The 22802-nt window shown below is 39.3% G+C and overlaps 2 protein-coding genes across 2 annotated transcripts in view; one reads left to right on the forward strand and one right to left on the reverse strand.

The window, feature by feature from the left end:
- Nucleotides 1-542: 542 nt before the first annotated feature.
- Nucleotides 543-8452, forward strand: msl2a (MSL complex subunit 2a). Its single transcript, XM_066708904.1, has 2 exons — nucleotides 543-1965; nucleotides 5016-8452. The coding sequence occupies exons 1-2, from the start codon at nucleotides 1824-1826 to the stop codon at nucleotides 6629-6631; spliced, it is 1758 nt and encodes a 585-aa protein (XP_066565001.1). The 5' UTR covers nucleotides 543-1823; the 3' UTR covers nucleotides 6632-8452.
- A 1632-nt stretch (nucleotides 8453-10084) lies between these two features.
- Nucleotides 10085-22802, reverse strand: part of ppp2r3a (protein phosphatase 2, regulatory subunit B'', alpha) — a 38294-nt gene continuing 25576 nt past the window's right edge. The window contains exons 2-13 of the mRNA XM_066708903.1: nucleotides 21373-21639; nucleotides 20679-20782; nucleotides 19996-20098; nucleotides 19166-19240; nucleotides 16457-16543; nucleotides 15875-16031; nucleotides 15095-15143; nucleotides 14896-14985; nucleotides 14386-14561; nucleotides 13995-14113; nucleotides 13460-13566; nucleotides 10085-13260 (exon numbers count right to left, since the gene is read on the reverse strand). Coding sequence (XP_066565000.1) covers nucleotides 13164-13260; nucleotides 13460-13566; nucleotides 13995-14113; nucleotides 14386-14561; nucleotides 14896-14985; nucleotides 15095-15143; nucleotides 15875-16031; nucleotides 16457-16543; nucleotides 19166-19240; nucleotides 19996-20098; nucleotides 20679-20782; nucleotides 21373-21639 — 1431 coding nt within the window. The 3' untranslated portion in view covers nucleotides 10085-13163. The remainder of the gene's footprint in view (nucleotides 13261-13459; nucleotides 13567-13994; nucleotides 14114-14385; nucleotides 14562-14895; nucleotides 14986-15094; nucleotides 15144-15874; nucleotides 16032-16456; nucleotides 16544-19165; nucleotides 19241-19995; nucleotides 20099-20678; nucleotides 20783-21372; nucleotides 21640-22802) is intronic.

The raw sequence follows: 22802 nt of genomic DNA on the forward strand, positions 1-22802 counted from the left end.
TGACGCAGATTGCCGATTAGTCATTCTACAGTCTGTCCAGGATTATCCTCGTCTGCTAGCGCTGCACATTTGTAACACATGAATACATTTGCTAGATGTGTTGTTTTCTTAGTTTGAACACGGAACGGATGAATAAGGTAAATCAGAGAGGACTGGAAATATCCGACGGTGAAATGAACTCATTTAGCTGATCAACAATCGTATGGCAACGAACAGCAATATTCGTTCATAAGACCATTTATATTCACCGGCTTTATTTAGACTAATGTTTTGGGATTTTAAAATACAAACGTGGTAAACCGTTATTATACCTTAACGGAAAGGCATACTATAGTCTACGGAAGGCCAGAACATAGTTTTAAGTGCCGTGAAATGAAGCACACAAAGCGAGTGAGAGGGTGGCTCCCCCACACCGCTCTGCCCATTCTTCCTGCTGCATTGTGTTTATTAAGAAAAAACTCCTTACGTAACCAAGGGAACCACGTTATCGCGCGAGTTTTGGGTTATAATCTCGCGAGATGTGAATCGCAGCGCCCCCCTCCTCCTCCTTCTTATATGCGGAGAGGAAAAAAAAAAAAAAAAGGAGGGGAGAAACCTCCATAGCTATAGCAGACTGTTGAATTATAAATACATATTAACATCAAACCGCAAGCAATCTTGGAGAAGGAAAAAAACGCATCCAGAAGCGAAGTGGAACCCGAATCAAGCAAACACACAACGTAGCTCCTGCTGGCTCTTCGAAACCCACCCGGGAGGACGGAAAAGGAGGGATAAATCCAAAGAAAAGAAAAAAAGCGGCCTATTTTTGATCCAAATCTCCCGGAGCCCCTACTGCAGCCTCGACCCCGCCGGAAAGATCTCGCAGCGTGAAAATGGACGGGTTGAATTGCTAACTTTATTCTGCTGAAAGCAAAACAGGAAGTGTGTGTGTGAGCCCTTCGCTCAGTCGCTCGCCGGAGGTAAGGAGAGGAGAGTGAGAAGCGGCCTGTTTTGTTTTTGCAACGACACCGCCATGGCATGAGCAGCCGCGTCGGACAATAAACACCATTCGTGCCGGCCTGCTCACTCCCTCGCAATCCCTGAATGCATTGGATCAGAGCAGCATCGGGGGGAGGAAGAACGGCAGTGTTTGCCCCAGAAGAAAGCCCTCGATTCAAAGGGGCTCGGTTGGGATTTCTGGCCAGACTGCCTGTACTACCACTGGGGATTGGAAGCCAGGTTTGACTCGACCGTGAGCAGAGCGCCACCAGTGTTTTGTTGTTGAATATAGCTAATAATAACAATAATAGGAATAACGCGGCTGATATGGAAGACAAGTGATCCGCTTTGGGGAATCGAGACCAGGAGCAATAATCCGGACTTCTTATGGACTTTTAAATTTCATCAACTTCAGTTTTGGATGAACTGTTTTATGTGATGATGTTCATTTGGGCGTATTTCGTGCCATGGAAGAGAGGAAAGCGCTAAGCCAGACGGGTGCTGCGCTGCCGTTGTTTTACTCAATGTTTCTGAATGCAGACTGTTTTGTGTGAGTCCGTTGATTGCACATTTGTACATCTAATCAGTCTCCCTTACACCGGGGGGAGGGGGGGGATACACAGTTGTTGTTTTTTTTTATCCCCGGAATTGTGCCGCACTTCATTTTATTCACCCATGCTGAATGCAAGCTCCTCGCCCTCCTTGGAAACTGGGGTTGGAGTAGTACCGGACCTTGTCCATATTAACAGCATCTGGCTTCGATATCTTCCAGTGTAAACGGGCGGATCTGTTGCGTGTTGTTATTTTTCTCCAGAACTGGATCTATCTGGTGCGAAGTTGCTGCGATGAACCCGGTGAATGCCACCGCTCTCTATGTGTCAGCTTGTCGTTCGGTGCTGCAGTGCGATCCGCGGGACCCACAGTCCTTTGCTGAGCTCTACAAGCTATTGCCATTCTTCAGGCAGTCTCTTTCATGCCTTGTTTGTGGTGAGGTTTTATACTTCTCATTATACTTGAATGTGACTGTGTGTATATTTTGGGATCTAAATGCACATTTCGTGATCGTATTACAATGTACATGTCTGCCCGAAACCCGAGTAGGTAGTCGTGATGTAGGTAGCTACCACACACCATCCCCATACGATTGTAAACAGATGGGTAGGTCTGTTGATGGATATGGTATATGGCTCTGCTGTCTCAGACGTGAGCAAAAACAGCGCTCTCGATTAACGGAAAACGTTCCTGTCAGCAAGTAACCTAAGCCTGCCGAGCATCTTCTGTCTACGTAATATTGTAATGAGCGATCTGGATGCAAAAGATCCCTTTTTGAAACGTTATTGTTGTCCAGAAATGGAAGGATGTGAAGTTTTCTGCAATTGCTGCTCTCGTCGGATGATTGATGCTAGGTACTGAGGGGCTGAACCAATTGCCTTCGCTTGTAGATAAATTATGAAGTGTTGTAGTGGGGGAGAGATGGAGTAGCATATTAATATTATGTGCATAACTTTCTACATGACCAAATATATGGAATCATTTTTTTTGGCGAGGATATGATTATTAGAACTTGTCAAATGTAAGATAAAGGAACTTGGAAAATGAGACGCATGCATTATTAGGATCAATATTAGGATCAGTAATGCTATGAAAGAATGTTGTTACATAACGTTCAACGCCGGTGTTCTTAGGAATCGGTTCGTATTGGTGCGTTTTTTTTTCCCCCCACTTTAAATTAAAATATTTGCAGTGATAGAAATCTTGCATTGGTTTTCATGATTATGAACAAATGCTTGTTGCAGGCGTAATTATTTTGTGTTTGCATGTAGCTAAGCACGCCTATTCCGTGTGTGTGTGTGTGTGTGTGTGTGTGTGTGTGTGTGTGTGTGTGTGTGTGTGTGTGTGTGTGTGTGTGTGTGTGTGTGTGTGTGTGTGTGTGTGTGTGTGTGTGTGTGTGTGTGTGTACCGGGACAGAAATGACGGCAAATGTGCTGGAATCGGCGCTCCATGCAGCACGTGCCTTTGACTCCTCAATTCTGCAATATTGGAGTCTCGTGCACACCGCCCTTGCTGAAGAAGCCCATGTGTAGATTTATTTTTTAACTTAAAATTCAAATCTTGCCTTAAAATGGTCAAATCTGTTGATCTCGCATTAGGTATTTTATGAATGAAAACCACAATGACAGATGTCTTTAGTTAAAAGTATGTCTTAAGTCTGTTAAGTCTATTTTTAGTAAGTCAGTGAAAACTCCTAGTGACAGTAACTCTTCTGTGCATTTTGTTAGCGGAAATGACACATTCAGCTTAAAAAAAAAAAAAAATCTCATTTGAGGATGTGACTTGGTTTTATACCAAGCCGATGTGAATCGTGTCAATGAAGGGTACTATTTCAGGGATCTTTATTATCGTCCAGCTTTAGCAGTGCAGAACATCGGGGGTTGTAGTCAGATTCGTGCTGTATCGAAGGCCGTTGCGGTCAGCTCCTCTCTAAGGAAAGACGAATCCCCTGAGCCTGGTCTCGCATCTGCATCAACACATGAGCTCATCGGCCACGTTTCTCCCCAGCCGGCGTTGCTAAGGAAGCCAGTGTGAAAGCGCAGGTCGCTTTCCTGTTTTTATTTCCTAGGCAATGTGTGTGAAAAAGAACCGCTTTTAATTGCAATTTATTACATTAAAACGAGTCTTTCAGAAACAAGCGTTCTCTACCGGTATTTTTATGCTTTAAGTTTGCCCACTTACATTACTCAACTATTCCCAATTTTAATTCAAACAAGGTGGTATATGTCCCCATATCAAATTAAACAAATACAATAATGTATCAGACGTTGTGTAATAAACCGCTCAATCTTAAACTCTTAATCACCCCCGCATAACTGGTTATATTTTAAAATATAAACTGACTGAATAATATGAATTGCTACTCAAGAACTGCATGTATTAACGTCTAAAGAACACCACTACTGTATGATTAGGCATACTACTACCATAAGGGGTTAGCTATGTTCCCCATTATGCTTTATTCGGAATTCTTTTCTGAAATGTCATACCCTCCTCCTCCAAAAAAAAAACCCCAATACTGAATTGTCAGTGAAGTGCAAAAGTTATGTAAATGTAATCTTCAAGCTTAGTAATCATGCATTATTTATTGACATGCAATTAAAGTTCTTTCTGTAGTGTGATAAACTGTAAACATATGTATCGTTAGGAGAAACTCTGTCCTAGGCAGTTAGATTAAATTAACTGGGATTCTTCAAACCTATTTGACTTGTTCCAGTTCAGTGTGTCTGCATGTGGATGGAAATCTAATGCATCCATGCTGTTACCATCAGTGGTGTGCTGATACAAAGGCAGAATGATGGGGTCGCCATGGAAACGTTTCCAAGTGCATATTTAGGCATGTCTGTCTATTTAAGGCAAAACTGAATACAAAGTAGCTCTCAAACTTATTGCTGATATTAAAAATATGCTTTTTGTTAATATAAGCTTTAGAATCTGGATACTTGCAATTTTATCCCAATTGCCTTCTCCTTAAAAGTATTGTGAAATATATTTGCTTTGCATATCTATATATTATAGCCAATGCAATATTCATCATTTTGAATAAACATCTGTAAATCAAGAGATGTCCTTAAGTATGGTTGTTGTAAAAAGACATTACAATAGAAAAAACTAAATATGAAGGAAGATGAGCCTGTTTATTTGAAATTCTGAAGTGTACATGTTTGCACATGTAGTTGGTTGAAGGTTTTATGTTTATGTTTAGCAAATAATAATGATTTTGTTTAACAAGATTTATTTTTTATGTTATTATGCATTTCTGCCAAGACACAAAATATTTGATAAAAGCTAGTGGTTGAACAATTTCAGGAACAGAATCTTGCTATTCAAGGGAGTCTTTAGTCATATTATTCATCCTTGTTTGAAATTTCACCAGGTGCTTCTTCATGGACACAATCAAGTGAAAGCATCTTAATTTTGCATAGTTTCTTTATACGTTTTAATTCAAGACCATTGTTGTTAACCCCTATCCTTTTGTGTTTCAGGGAACTTGCTGCAAGATCCCATAGCTCCAACCAACTCTTCTTGCCAGCACTATGTTTGCAAAGCCTGTAAAGGCAAAAAGATGATGATGAAACCCTCTTGCAGCTGGTGTAAGGACTATGAACAATTTGAAGAAAACAAGCAACTTTGCATTCTTGTGGACTGCTACAGAAAGCTCTGTGAGTATATCGCAGAGTCCCCCTTGGCTCAGCAAATTGCCAGTGCTGTTGGAGGCTCCCCTGATGTTTTGGCAATGTTGAAAGAAGGGCTGGCATTAATGGAAGGCGAGCCAGGAGAGTCCCACGTTTCTGTGTCACTAAATCTCTCACATTCCCCAGCACCGTCGACCTCGGAAAACCACAATAGCACGCAGCTGGAGGCCTCCTCCGACCTTCAGGAACATGCTCCGGACCTGAAAGTCAGCACACCTGGCATGAATGGACTGCATGACTGTAATGGTCTGACAGTGGATGAGCTGGCAGCCAGCTTGCCCTCCCCTGGAAATGCACCTGCTACCATTGATGTATGTAGCACCGTGGAGGACCTGAAAACGGAACGATTTCCTGACGAGCTGCCCGTGTGTGAGGCTGTGGCTTCAGGAGAGCTGTGCACTGATGGCATTGACATATGTAGCTTCAGTGAGGAGATTAAACACAGCAATGACCCCCTGCTTTTAAGCATGGAGGAGGTGCTCCGAAGCCTTGAGCCGGACCCAGTTTCAGAGGACTGTCCGGGTCCGGGTGCACTGCAGTCTAACTTGGAGACTTCAAGTAGCCTCAACGGACCTTTCATTGAAACTAGACTATCCTCCCTTCCCCTGGAGTCGGGGGTCTTTGTCCCTTGTCATCCCCAGCCTTCCTCTGGTATCTCTTGCTCAGCAGTCACGCCCAAAGCAGCACGGCTGAACCGGAAGCGGTCACGGTCAGAGAGCGACAGTGAGAAAATACAGCCCTTGCCCATCTCCAGCATCATCCGGGGCCCCCCCTTGGCAGCAGCCGCCCCCGTGATGGTCAAACGGGAGCCCAAGGTAACAGTGCAGCCGGTGGCTACTGTGCCAAATGGGGGAACACCCAAGGTCAGCAAAACAGTACTGGTGTCCAGCAAGAGCATAAAGAAAAATCCTGACCACGGGGCCAAGAAAGCCTATTCCAAGGCCAAACAGGGAGTTTCCAAGACCAAGGACAAAACGAAAGACCGACTCCCCAATAATAACTTAATTCCAGGGAGTCCCACCAAAGTTGTGTACAAAAAGCCCCAGGAGAAGAAGGGCTGCAAGTGCGGTCGGGCCACCCAAAATCCAAGTGTTCTTACGTGTCGCGGCCAACGGTGTCCGTGCTACTCCAACCGCAAAGCCTGCTTGGACTGCATTTGCCGGGGCTGCCAGAACTCCTATATGGCCAATGGCGAGAAGAAGCTGGAGGCTTTTGCTGTGCCAGAGAAGGCCTTGGAGCAGACCCGGCTCACCCTGGGTATTAATGTCACCAGTATCGCGGTGCGGAATGCAAGCACAAGCACCAGTGTCCTCACAGCAGGCTCCCCTGTCACCTCCTTCCTAGCTGCCAGCCCTCATGAGGACAAAAGCTTTGACGAGACTTTAGACATGAGGTTCGACTGTTGAGCTCTACTAAGGTGATCCTCCCTTAAACCAGGTTTTACAGGGAGGTTGGGGAAGCAAGGGAGGAGTCACTACAATATTAAGGCAGCTATGGTTCTGTTCCAGTTCAGTTTAAAAGTAATTGCCAAAGCTCCTGCCTGTAAATCCCTTGTATCATGTGTTCTGTCTGACACACTGCTGCAGTTTTGATCGAGGAGAGTATTGTTACTGTAAGTGATCTACTACAAGTGATTTATACTTCACGATCTTTGGCAAGAGAAACTTGACCTCATTGTTGCGGGTCATGCTCTGTGCATAATCAAATAAAAGGTTCAGGTAAAGAGACATGTTCAAGAAATGGTACCTGCAATGTCAGTAGAGAATGGGTTGTATTTATAATCTTTTGTATACAAATTTAATGAATTCCATTTAAAAAACAAAACAAAAAACATTTTAAGATATATTTTATAAGTTACATTAACAACATTTGCAGTATTTATTGGATGTCATCTAACATAGAGTACTGTCTATTTAGGGCATCATCAGGATACCATTTCTACAGATGCAAGGTGGTGAAATGCAGTATGTACAGTTTGTCTAAATTATGTTACTGTCCTGTTTGTGTTAGTTTCTGCTGTCTCAAATATTTTTTTCACCTTCGGGGCATTGAAAAACAAAATTGTAACATACCTGTAACATAGCATTTCCACAAAAATGAAAGTTAAAACAAGACTATAAATGTTGATTTTTATTCTTCCCCTTCTCCCTTCTCCCTTCCCCTCCCGAATGTAAAATATGTGTTTTATATAGTCGAGCACACAGCCTTGGTAACCTCCCTCCACAATGTGCACAGTACTCCCCCAGCAGTTATGAAATGAGCATTGTCTTCAATGCTATAGTCTGCAGGCAAGGATTCAGTCTCTGCCACTCAAATAGATAGGTGGAAATCTGCTTTATCTGCACTTCATGTCGGCAGAGACTTGGATTTAAGCACTTAGTGTGATTAATACGCCAAATAACGATGGAACCTATTTGGTAAAACATAGCAATATTCCTTCACAACAGTAACTGTTCCCCCTAAGTGTGAGTTTACATGACATTCACATCCATGATCGGTTATGCAGGATGATATCTAGATATCTTCGTACATACAGCATTGCAAAATTTAAGGCCACCTCTCTTTTACATCTGTGTTGCATCTCATCCGTCAGACCAGGAACATGCAAAAGCATCAGGGTAATGTTTCTAGGAATTTCAGGGGGTGGGAGTTGTCAGCATTACTCATGTCCAAAAATAATCGGATTAATTTGTGCATGCAGAATTAAATGTTTCATACAGCCAAGAATTCATGGCATACAGGCAACGGGCATTGCGACTGTGTGCATGCAAGTTTTCAGACATTTCTAGGTCCTTGCATTGGTCTTTGTTTTCAGTGCACAATGTGTAGTGAAAACAGCATTTTGTTCACCCCATCTACCCCCCCATTCCTCCATTAATATTGTCCCAGAAAGCATTGTTTTTGCAGCCTGACAATATAGAACCTATTTGATTTGGCACACAGCATGCACAATGACAGTTCTTCACCCAGTGTACAGAATAAAGAATGTGCAGGTATTCTCTGACAGATATGATGGCACCCTCTGTTTTGTAGTTTTACCTGGTGTCATTTCCTGTGAATGTGGTCAGGTAGTGTTTTTTGAAGCCATAGGAAAAAAAAATGTGATTTGTGTCCCGTCTGTATTTCTTTTGTTTTTTTGTTTGTTTGTTTGTTTTGATTTGCAAGAGTTGGAGAAAAAACAAAACAAAAAAAACTATTTTTGATAATGAGTAAACGGTGGAAAATGCCATGTAGTTTTCTTGTGTTTTTTTTGTCAACTTACGCACATGATTTTATTCCCCCCCCCCCCCCAATACCTCAGTTTTTTAAACTGTTTTGCATTTGTATTGTGATTTCTGTATGTTGACCAAAAAGAAAACATGATATAAAAAAACAACAAAAAAAGACCCCATCAAGCCAACCCATCACCAACAGTGTTGGTGCTTAAAAAATACTCGTGTGTTTACGACTCCACCGTTGTATTAGAAAACTGGTGTAAACAGCAGTTAACATTTCATCAATTGCAGAGTTTTAATAAAATGGTTGATAACGCTATTGTTAGGGCTCTAAACTGACCAAATATATAAAGAGTGCTACACTGTTAGACCAGGTAATGTAGTGGTCAGTGAGATTAGAAAATAGAACATGCTTTCTTTTCATTTGCAAACTTGGTTATTGGTTAGAGCCCTGATTACAGTTTTGTTGTTGTTGATAGTTCAAGTTGCTGGAAACAAGTTTCCCTGTTATTGCTGGTATATTCACTGCCACATTTTAAAACATGTAATGCAATGATCAATAAATGATAGTTTTCTACTGCAATGTTGTAGATATGTTAAAAAAACGGGCTCTGATCTGTTGTGCATCGAACTGGCCTTCAAGTAACAGGTAATATTCATATTCCTTGTGCAGCGACTCCATTGTCATGCAGGCTTATCGTTTGTGATCGAGTGAGTTAAATTTAATCAAATATTAGTATTATGCTCCACAATTATTTAAATATTTGCACAACCATTAACTAAGTTTGTCAAATGTTTTGAAGCTAATTTAATATATTAATTTAAACACTTATCTAAAAGATAGTCCACCCCTGAGGATTAAGAAAGGGAATGCTAACTTTTTCTACAAACCTCCAATTGTGTATTTGCATTTTTAGGACAGAACCATGCATAATTCAGTTGATATTGACATACTTCCAGGATATTGTCAGAAGAATATGTTTTAAAAAAAAGTAACCCCCCTGGGGTTTCTTTAAACCAGATCTTAACATTTTATTTGTAGGATTGGAATTCATTGAAGATTGTAAATCTGAATACACTATCAATTTCCCTCCACAAATGTGTAATAACATCCCCAAAATATAATTGCACATACTAGTTACCTAGTTTGTAAACCCACTTCCTCCAATTTTCTAAGATGGGAAAATAGTCTATAGTCCACTGTACATAAAGTATTTATCTGAACAGCTGCACCAGATTTAATAGCACTGAACTAGTACCTATTTTGTTTCTCATGGTTTCTCATTGTTCCCTGTAAATAAGGAAGTTGGTAAGTTATACAAAAGGTGACCTGTAATATAAAAACTACAAACACCTTGTGTAGTCTCAAGAAACAAGAAAGCCTGTTCTGTACATTACTTTGCAATAGCTCTTGCTTATTTGAATCCTCAAATTGCTGTTCCTATCTAGGTTTCTTCTAATTATAATTTAGCAAGGAGGGCTATTCCATGATTCAAACCACAGAATTAATTTCTAGTTCCAAAATATATGGTCATTCATTTAAAACAATTGTAATACTTTCTGTACATTCTACATGTGTCTTCTACATCTAGGAAACGCTAAATAATAAATTTGCTTATATTGATTAGTATGTGAACGAAATAGGAAATTACAACTTTTAAACTTTATTTAATTTCAGAATTCCAAAGGAAAAAGTAAAGCCATGCTAACACAAGCACTGTCATCGTTACACTTCCAAGTGGGATGGATACCACTTGCCTCTTGCATCTTTTGCAAACAAAACATTACACATGGAACAAAAGCTAAAACCTAAGAATTAAAAGTTGCACCAAGCAGTTTGGATAGCTTAAGCAGCTGCCTTTTTCTGTACAAAATTTCTGATTTGCATAGAGCTAAAAAAAAAAAAAAATACAAGTTGCATGTATTTATTTTCCTCAAGTTTTGTTTTAGGCAGTTGGTAAATGGTTGCTGAAATCATTCTATTAAAGTGTGTTACAAGTACAGCAGTTTTATTGCTTAGTAAGCTAATACTAACAAAAATGTCTACTAATACATCAAAACCAGTTGAAACATCCAGTTGATTGTCTTCATACGGTGAATTCTGTCAGGATTCCTCCCTAATTTCACCTAGCTTGATTGAGTATAATATAACACGCAGTACAATTATTTAAAACCATGCCACTCAGTGGCGGAACAGATCAATTGGGAAAATAAAATACAAAGATTTACAATGGCTATAGAAAATTGTCCTATTGCAAGTGTAAAAACAGTTGTACTACAGAAAGAGCTACATGTGGCACATATTACAATATAAACTGCAACTTGGCACTTTTTGCAATATAATATTTTACACTACTTACAAAATATATATATAATATATATATTAGAAGTTGTGTACAGTACAATTAATTCATGGAGACTAGCTTGCCTAGTACCAGCCTTATGATACTGGAGCAAAATAATCTAAAATGTATATAAAATAAGAAGGTGCTGTACAAGCATTTATGGATATGAGCAAAAGATAACCAATTTTTGTCTGGCTACTGTGGAAACATGGTTGTAAATTCACAAAACAATATACATTATATCAAATGTAATTTTTTTACTAGTAAAGCTATGAAATACACACTGGTAATTAAAATATATATCATAAAAGCATTCTGAGAGGGTTATTATAACCATTGAAAATGACTGAAAAAAATGGACTGACTAGAGTTCATCACTAAGGCAATGATAAATTACAATAATCATCATTTAACTTTACCTTTAAATTGTTTGAGATTCATAGGTAATGGCTCAATTCAATAGGTAAGATCTGAATTAGAAGTCAAATTGTATGATGCACACATCAAAGTACAACATCTGAAAAAATACCTTCAAAGGACCTCAGTTGCAATAGAGCATAAAAACAAACATAAAAATTGCAAAGTGAGAAGTCGAATGACTTGATAATGCTAACTGAATAGAAGATAATGTTAGTTGAAGTGAGCACCATTAGAGAGGGGGGAGATACCCTGAATAAAACCCAGAAGATTAAAAGTACCAGTACCTTTACAGAAAGACATATTATGCTTTTATTCCTATTTACAATTACATTAATCAGGTTTTTACTTTACACTTTTGTTTTCTTTATTTAAATCTATAACTATGTCTATATTACAAGCTTGAAGGTAACCTTTTTATCTATCCATTTACCCTGACAATTTGACACCAAGGATCTGGCACTCGGAGCCTAATTCAGATTCTGAAACCTTTAACTCCCGATACATCTGTACACATATCTATAATCAGAATGACAAAGTACAATTCACACTTTTAATATTTCCTAGCACATGGCAGATAAAAGCATTTTACTTTGTTCTTGTTGTAAACACACACACACACATATATATTTCTCTCTCATATATATATATATATATATATATGAGTGAGAGAGAGAGAGAGAGAGAGAGAGAGAGAGAGAGAGAGAAAGAGAGACTTCCTCCAAGCTACAGAAACAGGGCCCAGGGACTTATAATTCAAATACTTACAAAATAAGATTAAATTAACCCACTGGGTAATACTGAGGAAACTTTTACAAAAATCTTAGTTTAGCTTTTCCATTAGTTTTAATATAAAGTATAAATTCAAAGCCTGACCATTTCGTTTTTCTTTACCAAGACTGTTATGGGCAATGCTAAACATACAACTGTGAACTAAGGATGGTGTAATGGCAAATATGTTTGCTATGGATGAAGAATGCATTGTTTTTGTGGTAAAGAATACCTTGGGTGCTCCCTTATTTTTCTACTTTACATTGTTAATCAAAGAGAGGACACTTTGCCACTTCCAGACAACTGAGCTCTGCACTGGCTCACATGGGACAAACTGGAGATTCAATGTTGTGGTTGTTGCAATTTATGACCACAAGGTGGAGATGTAGAGTAAATAAATCAATTGTTCAAATTATTGGAGGACCCCCTTGCTTTGTGTGGAGATTTTCCTTGTGGCAGACACTTGGACCCTGTTCCTCATACCTGATTTAACTAATTCAGGCTAATCAGCCGGATTCAGTTAATCTGATAATTTAAGACAGTATATCTCCTATGATAATTGACTCTGAGGAAGAGAAAAAGCCAGACTTCTGTCAAGTTATCCTGAAAGTTATATGGCCAACTCAGTTAGGCAGCTTTGAGGAACGGGGCCCTGTTTGTGAGAACCCTAGGCTGCTTGGATTTAACAACAACAAAAACATGGAAATGCAGATGTACCAGCCAATGTGCAATAAATGGTTGAAGCCCCTGTCTAAGCAACACAGCTTTTCATGTGTGTTTAAATACATTTTATAAATAACATCTAAAACAGAGGTAAATAAGCAACTGAATTTACCCATGGTGTCCAAATCTGCCAGAAGCTCATGAAGAAAGATGTCGATACCTCCTGATACAGAATGGAAACTCCTGACTAGGTCTACATATTAAGACATATTGCACAGAAAAAGCCTTTTGGTTTAGAAGCAGCTCTATTGCACACTCACAATGTCCTTTTATGTGTAGAAAAAAAAAAAAAAATCCCTTCCAAAGGATAAAAGAAAAACAAAAAACAAACAAAAAAAACAGTTGTTATTTTTTCTTCCCATTCTTGTGGCTGGCTGCAGAGAGGTGAGACTCAGTAGGCAGTTGTGGGGTTGTGAAGTGGTGTTGGAGGGGTATGAGGGATACGGCTGTGACATCAATCTCACAACTCACGCTGAAAGGTCGGAAATGACAAGTTTGTCCATCTTGTTTCCTATTTCTGACGAGACGGTGAGCTCATCTGATTCATAATCGTCCTCAAAAGAACTGGAAAACAACAACAAAAATTTGAATACAGAGGTAATTCAGTGCAAATTATAGATTATGGTTGTCACTGATGTAGACTAGTCTTCTTATATTTCTAAAATAGAAATACACATTTTCTTGTTTATACTGTTTTATCAGAAAACTCAGACAATAAAATACAATTTGGAATGTGTTTATATAGGTGAAGTAGTAATTTTACCCTTCCTGCAGCTGCTCATTAGCCGATTCTTCAGCCACTAGGATCTCGTATTCTTCTGCTGCATATTTATCCCAGTCTGAGGGCTCTGGACCTTCACTGTCCGCATCCTGAAACAGGTCAAGCCATATATGAGTATATGTTTCACATCCTTCTTCCTGGGCCCAATTATTATAAATGTAATAGCGATTTTAGTCAGGGCAAATGACAAAACCAGCAAATAACAAAAAAACTAACAAAAAAAACTAAAACCATATCCAGTGTTGGAAGCCCTACTCCACTGCCTTGTTGACCTGTCTTCTCGATAGTAAATATTGATATTGGCATATTTCCCGAGGAGGGCACATTTCATAGTCAAAGACTGAACATATTTATCCTAGGATACCCATCAGTATCCTTGACACGTTTCTCTCATACATAAATTGGTCAGCAATATATAAAGTGCAGAGATTATTTTACTGCCTTTGATTACAGATAACCCTCAGGGTCGCTAATGCACATTTTAGACCATTAGCAAGACATCTGCTGCCCATCATACCTTTTGCACTGCAAAGGGATCTCTCTGTTCGTGGTCCAGATACTTCTCAAGGTTAAAGAAGGTGTCGTAGAATATATGTGCCATTCTGCACCGCTTCAGATCGTGAAGCGTTATTTTACCTGCAGGAATAATTGCATAATATCAATTGGAAAATAGTCAGGTCTGTAAACACATGTGCTAACCATACATTCATAACATATTCCTTATGTATTCATATCTCTTTTGAACTATGTATTTTAAAGTGGGAATATATTAAGATTACTGTTATTTCCAGTGTATTGGGTTTCCTATTCGGTTTATTGTCAAGGCATGAGTATGATGACTTATTACTATCTTACTTATTACTTATCCATGCTAGTTGCACAATGTGGCAGCAGATAGCTGGCTTTACCTTGGTACTCAGGCTTGACCAGATCCAGCATCTGACAGAGCAGGTCATGGAAGGGCAGCGGCTCGATGCCCATGCCCTCCATCCTCTCGCACTGCTCCTCGTAGAAATACTCCAGCTCGTACATCGACAGCACACCGTCGCCATCCAGGTCCATACAGCGGAACCAGTACTCCACACTGACCACAACACAAAAGCAGGAATCACACTAAGCAAAACTACTTGGCTTGTACCTATGCATTTATGCAGTCGTGTATGTATGTATTATTATAATTTTCTTAGCAGACACTCTTATCTTACTATTGTTATAATATATTACATTATTTTTACATACAATTACCCATTTATACACAGCTAGAGCAATCTGCAATAACTAAGTTGGTCTGTTTATTTGTACAAATCTGCCTGACAACTCCAACCTTTCTTGTCTCCAGTGCTATGACTTCAAAGCTTTGGTGACAATACCCAAGCAAGGAGTCTCAAATGTCTTTTTACACCTTGTCCTTCAGGTACCTTGTAGGATTTTTCTTATCTTCTTCAGATATGAGGAACCACACAAAGTCTGCATAGCTCATTCTGCCTTCTTTCTGTACTGCGTTTCCCCTGTGAAAGAAGAAGACAAATGTCAGGCATAGGGAAAACAGATATGGTGTTTAATGTAAAACATCTGTTGGATGGATGTGTTTATAAGGATGACATAGCTTGACTATACCTTGTGACTGCTCCAGAGAATATCCGCTCTATGATTCTGTTTGAAGAAGCTGTAGAGAAAGAAGGCAAGTCAAGAGATAATTTATAGAATATCCTTTCAAAAAACAAAGCTTACTTCTGGCGAAAATGAAGTATTTATGCTTTTAATTTGCTGTGGACAATCAAATTGTATCTGGCATCAGCAAATACACTGATCAGCCATAACATTATGACCACTGACAGGTGAAGTGAATAACACTGATAATCTCGTTATCATGGCACCTGTCAGTGGATGGGATATATTAGGCAGCAAGTGAACATTTTGTCCTCAAAGTTGATGTGTTAGAAGCAGGAAAAATGGGCAAGCGTAAGGATCTGAGCGACTTTGACAATGGCCAAATTGTGATGGCTAGATGACTGGGTCAGAGCATCTCCAAAACTGCAGCTCTCACGTGGGGAGCGATCCAACAGACGAGCTACTGTAGCTCAAATTGCCGAAAAAGTTAATGCTGGTTCTGATAGAAAGGTGTCAGAACACAGTGCATCGCAGTTTGTTGCTAACGTCTTGGTGCCAGATACCACAGCACACCTTCGGAGGTCTAGTGGAGTCCATGCCTCGATGGGTCAGGGCTGTTTTGGTGGCAAAAGGGGGACCTACACAATTTTAGGCAAGTGGTCATAATGTTATGGCTGATCGGTGTATGAAGACATAAACACTGACCTGCCTCTAGAACACAAAGGCAGGGTCACAGTTTGAAAAATACATTCATTTGTACCCTCAAACATGATTCCTTCTGCTCACCATGGTCATTGTAGCGAGCCAGGTCCTTCTGGTCAATGAACAGGTCGTGGTCAGTGTCCAGTTCCCAGAACTTACAGTAAATCACATAAAAGTGTTCATAGGAGAAATAATCTGTGATCTGGTTGATGTCATCTTCTTCCTCCAACAGTGCTAAGGTCTGAGACAAAAAAAATGTTGTGTTGATCTCCTTTCAACAATTAACAAGGGCTTGTGCAGTGCTGGCACTCGATTCAAGACACTAATCAATCGGCACCATTCATTTTCAGAAGCGCAGTGCACTACAATGGGGAGAAATTATTTAATGCTAACAGTAATTTGGCTTCTCTTGGATACGGAGGAATGCAGTATAACCACATAGCAGAACATTTCTCTAGTTTTATAATATGGAGTAGAAAACACTATGCAGCGTTTACCTAGTTTATCTTCCACTCCCTGCTCTTCATCTATTCTAAACTATAGACATTCTGTTCTTTTATTTTGATTGACCAGCACATATCAATTGGGCGCCAGGAATGATCAAGGGTCACTCTTTTTGGACCCTCTCTAAAGGCAGCATTGTCCTTTTTATATTGGGGGACCAACCTGCAGGAAGTTGCTCTTTCGTAGCTCCGTCATGGTGATTCTCCCTGACCACGACCGGTTGACTGTGTAGAATATTCTCTGAATCACCTGGATCAATAGGGACACCAGAAACACGGGCAACTTAGACCACCCTGGCATGACACCAACACATACCAATGTTTAAATAGAGACATACTGCCAGCTACGAGTATCCAGTTCACCCACAATAGCATTGTGGCATTTCACACTCTGAGAACCCAGAGTACTACTTAAGGAAAACTATTTTAGTCATGCTTAGTTTTAAGTACATTTTTCTACACATATTAATACCTTTATTAGTCTAGGGAATGTGATTAATCATTACATTTGTGCACAACATAGATAACCTTTCATTTTGTCCTATTACATTCAAAAGTATGCATTTTAGTTTAAATTAATTTTCACTCTACTTGCCATGGGTCAATATCTACTGCATGTGAGCCTTGTAAAACAGTTGTATAATAGTTAAATGGTCTACTGTGGTCTTAAAGCTAATTGCCCAATTACCCTATGCATTTCATACACACACTGTTGGCAAGTTATTTTCAGAATAACGCTAAGAATCAGTCTAGGTATCAATTTTCTTCAATAAGAAGATACGAAGCATAAAAATGTCAAGGTGTGTTAGGAGGTTGGTGGCTTTACCAGAAACTCAGGCCGGATACACAGCTATGTAATTTGTTAGCCTATAAGTGTGAGGACTGCTAAGTAAGACTCAGAGACCTAGGGGGAGTAACTTAAAATGGATCACTGTCCTCTTCTGATGGTGCCATCATACTTTCCGTGATGTAATGGCACTGTAATCCTCGGCACTTGTCTCTGCCATCTTGCAGAATGCCAGTCCTGCTGGGTGTGGGTCACACCGTGTGCTGTCCTGTGATTTTTTTTCAGGTAACAGCTTTGCATCGACCTCCACTACTCAACTTACTTGAAATGGTGTAAAATCAAAGTCAAATCTGGCTTGTCTTGGCAGGTTTTTATACTCATTGCACAGGGACTGTTTCCGGCACTTGCCATGAAAGTAAAACATAGCTGAAAGAACTTTGGAAAATTTAAGTTTTCAGAATAGGAAGGTGCTTTTTTATTTGCGTTTCCATACAGTGTGGACAGTGAGACAGCTTCTCTGATGGAGTGAGTGACTATCAAAGTGAATGTCAATGTTTTTTTTTTATTAAAAGACATAATAATAATAATTATTATTGTTATTATGTATTTAACTATAATGTGTATATATATATATATATATATATATATATATATATATATATATATATATATACACTCACCTAAAGGATTATTAGGAACACCATACTAATACTGTGTTTGACCCCCTTTCGCCTTCAGAACTGCCTTAATTCTACGTGGCATTGATTCAACAAGGTGCTGAAAGCATTCTTTAGAAATGTTGGCCCATATTGATAGGATAGCATCTTGCAGTTGATGGAGATTTGTGGGATGCACATCCAGGGCACGAAGCTCCCGTTCCACCACATCCCAAAAATGCTCTATTGGGTTGAGATCTGGTGACTGTGGGGGCCAGTTTAGTACAGTGAACTCATTGTCATGTTCAAGAAACCAATTTGAAATGATTCGACCTTTGTGACATGGTGCATTATCCTGCTGGAAGTAGCCATCAGAGGATGGGTACATGGTGGTCATAAAGGGATGGACATGGTCAGAAACAATGCTCAGGTAGGCCGTGGCATTTAAACGATGCCCAATTGGCACTAAGGGGCCTAAAGTGTGCCAAGAAAACATCCCAAACACCTTTACACCACCACCACCAGCCTGCACAGTGGTAACAAGGCATGATGGATCCATGTTCTCATTCTGTTTACGCCAAATTCTGACTCTACCATCTGAATGTCTCAACAGAAATCGAGACTCATCAGACCAGGCAACATTTTTCCAGTCTTCAACTGTCCAATTTTGGTGAGCTTGTGCAAATTGTAGCCTCTTTTTCCTATTTGTAGTGGAGATGAGTGGTACCCGATGGGGTCTTCTGCTGTTGTAGCCCATCCGCCTCAAGGTTGTACGTGTTGTGGCTTCACAAATGCTTTGCTGCATACCTCGGTTGTAACGAGTGGTTATTTCAGTCAAAGTTGCTCTTCTATCAGCTTGAATCAGTCGGCCCATTCTCCTCTGACCTATAGCATCAACAAGGCATTTTCGCCCACAGGAATGCCGCATACTGGATGTTTTTCCCTTTTCACACCATTCTTTGTAAACCCTAGAAATGGTTGTGCGTGAAAATCCCAGTAACTGAGCAGATTGTGAAATACTCAGACCGGCCCATCTGGCACCAACAACCATGCCACGCTCAAAATTGCTTAAATCACCTTTCTTTCCCATTCAGACATTCAGTTTGGAGTTCAGGAGATTGTCTTGACCAGGACCACACCCCTAAATGCATTGAAGCAACTGCCATGTGATTGGTTGGTTAGATAATTGCATTAATGAGAAATTGAACAGGTGTTCCTAATAATCCTTTAGGTGAGTGTATATATATATACATACATACACACACACAATACGTTTCTGATTAGTTCAATTAATACTTTATCATCTATAAAATAAGGGTATAAAGATAATCATAATATACGAATATGGGTTTCAGACTCAGTGTAAAGTTTACCATAGTAAAGAGAAGCCAGGGTCAAGTGGATTCGAGCAGATATTGCATTAACTTACCGTGGTAATGTACCGAGAATGGAATTCAGGGGCATCCTTCAAAAACGTCAGACCAGGATGAGTGTCAACTATATCCTGAAATGAATGACAATTTCATTTTCATTCCATTTGAATTTCTCACCTCTTTCTAGTCAGTGTCTTTTCATTTTTGTCCACACCAAAAGCTCAACATGAGATGTTTGTATTTATTACAATCAGATTAGACCATTTGGTATGAGATTATCATCAACTTTTCTATCTTTGTATTATTTATTCACAGCATGTGTTTAATCTTTTACAGCTTCCAAAACTGTTCTTCAGTATTAACAGCTATTATTGTCTATGAACACAAAGAACAACTTGTGATTGGCTCTTAATTGTTCTTTCACAGTTGTTACAGTAATAAATATTAGGGCATCATATCTTGTGCTATGTAAAAAGGATATGGGTCACTGTTAGGTCAGGACCAAAGAACTGAAAGAATGAGAACTGAAAGGAATAGGCATTGTGTATGATATTTAGGAAACTGTATTGTTAATACAAAGCCACGTCAAAAAAAGGAAGCACTTTAATATATGGTTGAATTGCACCTCATATTTCACAAAGAATTGCATTGGTTCATTATTTTTACACCCTAGTTCTCCTATATTAAAATATTACATTGCAGGGATTGTCTTAATTACACCTCTTAAATGAGATTAAATAACATAACAAGCCAATAGTTCAAAAAGGAAACTTAAATATGAAATTAAAAATGTTTTCTACTCATATTTAAATGTCAGTTATAATTAATGAGGAGAATCCCTTCATCTCCTCGGGTCCAGCACTGACTTACAACCTGTAAAAGTTACCTGTAAAAGTGGGATGAAGTCTTCCTGCTCAAGGTAGTTGCAGCCAGGTTTGGCTAACAGGTAAACAAACTTTGATGCGTCATCATAGCAGCTGTGCAACAACCTGCAAAGACCACAGTCAGCTTTCACAGCTGTGTGAAGAATGAAGGGCTCATAACACCATTCCTTTGCCTCATTTTCAGAACCACTATCAGAATACTAAATTTCCACCTTGAAGGTTAAAGCCAAATGCCAACCAGACTTCCGATTTGTATTGGAATGAATAACTGGAAGCAGTTTGATCCAATGTGTTCATAATTTGAGCAGTTAAAAGCAATATGTAAAAACACTTGTGACTGCATTTTTGGTAAGTACAAGGAAATTAAAATGAGAAACAAAATCTGAATAATTTTGGCACAACTTTGAATATTTCAATTCCGTAGCACAATGCCCTCAATTCCACTATCGGAATAATATCTCAATCAAATATAATTTTAATGGAACTTGGCAGCTGTGTGAAGAACTGAAAATGTAAAGAGATGCCATATATCAAACCTAGTTCAAAGGCACATATGGATTTTTGTTTAAAGGATTTAAGAGGCTCCTGCAATTCATTTTTAAAAGAACCATCACTTTAATTCTATTAACATATAAATATGTCAAAGATTATGGAGTGAATTTATGTTCTAGTAAACGGTTCTTACTTCCTCCACGTTGCGACAAATCCGTGGACAGACACAAATCCTGTTCTTTCACCACCGGCACCATTGAACATTGGAGCCTTCCAGTACAGTGGACAGTTGCATGCCTACAGAAGGGAAATTGATTAGTTTCAAACCGAAGATATAGATCAGAGGCTGCAATTAATTTCCGGTACATACGGAAATGCTACACCTTACTCAAATTATAGCAATTGCTCACAACCAAATAACAAAGTGTTAGTACTGTCCCTACAAAGAAATAATATTCAAAGTAGTCCAAAGTGAATGAAAAGTTTACTCTTCGATATGTAGAGTGTCCACTCCTGATAAACTACTTACAACAAATGTAGCATGTGCTGATTTGTGGTACCACCAGAACATGCAGAATTTTAAATTAAAGCAGAATGCTGTTCTGCATTGTGAGCAGAGAGAATCTTCATTACCATTTACCCTGAGAGATAAGTAATTAACAGCATTTTAATGAGTCTTTCAAGGGATTCCAATAAATTGTGAAAGGCAGATCCTTTGGTTGTACTTTCAAAATAGATGCCTGAAGCTTAAACAACAGCTCGAACTGTTTAGTTCATGTGGGCTGTGGATTGAAGATGAAGCGTTCTAAAATATAAAACATATGCTGTCCATATCTAAACCAAAAATTGATGCATGCTTAAAAATATACTCATTGATGAAGACCTACCTTTGCTATCTTCCCCATTTCATAAATGTCGGCTTTTTCTTCTTCGAATTCTGCGAACGCCGTTTCGATTTTGGCAATGGTCTCGTCAAGGTTGGAGCTACAGTTGGGCAGTCCTTTTGGGAAATAGAATCGTGGAATGTTTATGGAGATGGGGTTGGCCACCACCACTTTGTTGGTTGGAGGAGGGGTCGGAGGTCGTGGGATTGGGGTGGTGCTTGTGGGGGCTGGGGGCGGGGTTCCAGGTTTTTTCTCTTGCTTGTTTTGGACCTGGGAAGGAGAACGAGTGAGAGTTTAGGTGAGATAATAGATGTTTTGTACCTTTTAGGTAGAGTTTAGGCAGGCCTGTCATTTTCATTATTCAGACATTGCCCATCTGTACGAGTTCAGAAACATTCATGCCTTCCTACACAATTATATATTATACAGTCTGTTTTAACAGTCTGCTTGAATGTTAAAGGAAGATCGTAGACCAATGTTTCTTGCCCACTGGAATTTATGAAGCCCAAAAAATAGGAGATATCTCTGTTTTTCTGATCAGTAGCCTTTTTCCTATAGAATTCAGTATTTCTGTATGGTCTTACTGTGGAATAGGGAAGCATGGCAGCTGCAGAGTTCCTTAAGGTGCACACTCATTTATTATCCATATTGACTTTCAAAAATCAAAGATCGTAAAGTAAATTTTGCTTTGGTTTTCAGGGCTTGCACTTCACAACAACCTCCTCGCATCATAGAAAGAAATGCACTAGATGAGTGTACTACTATTCTGCCAGGAGAAACACCAGGGAGAAAGGGAGCTAAGCTGCAGCTGGATAGCTACACATCAAAACCGAAAGATGCACTCCTCCCAGTGGCATGTAAAGACCACTATATGAAGCAACAGGAAAAATACTACCAGTGTTAGTGATCTGTGTACTAGCAGCACAGCCAAATGATCTACACTATCTTTGACATTCAGTTGGGAACTGTTTAGAAATACCACAACTTCCTGTCCTTCATGATTTATTATAATGAAACTGGTGATACAGTTAAAAGAGTTCTCCCCAGAGAGCATTAGGAAATTAAGAGTAATGATGACCACTCACACGGTCACAGTAATTACTGATGATGAAAATTAAATACATGTGGTAATGAATGATTAGTGCAAAGTATAAGCAAATCAGGGCTCTTGTAAAAGTGACAGACAATAAGATCATAACTCCTCCATTTGTTTGCAAGGTTAAAATATCTTATGGTTTATTTACACATCCTAATAAAGGGACACCTCATTTATAATGACAATGGCAACTTTACAAGATAAACTGCATTCTATATTTGAAGAGGCTGTAATTTCAATCTGTTGTGCATTTAAATGCCTTCAGTGCATCAGTGCTATGAAAATGGGTAGTTCTGTGAAATCATACGTTCCCTGGCACAAAGCAACTTTAGAAATA

Source organism: Amia ocellicauda, chromosome 7 (assembly GCF_036373705.1).
Source record: "Amia ocellicauda isolate fAmiCal2 chromosome 7, fAmiCal2.hap1, whole genome shotgun sequence".
Classification (NCBI taxonomy): Eukaryota; Metazoa; Chordata; class Actinopteri; order Amiiformes; family Amiidae; genus Amia; species Amia ocellicauda.

Coding starts and splice junctions, on each gene's coding strand:
- msl2a (XM_066708904.1), top strand. CDS start 1,824: ATGAACCCGGTGAATGCCACCGCTCTCTATGTGTCAGCTTGTCGTTCG. Junction 1,966..5,015: donor TCTTTCATGCCTTGTTTGTG/GTGAGGTTTTAT, acceptor TTTGTGTTTCAG/GGAACTTGCTGCAAGATCCC.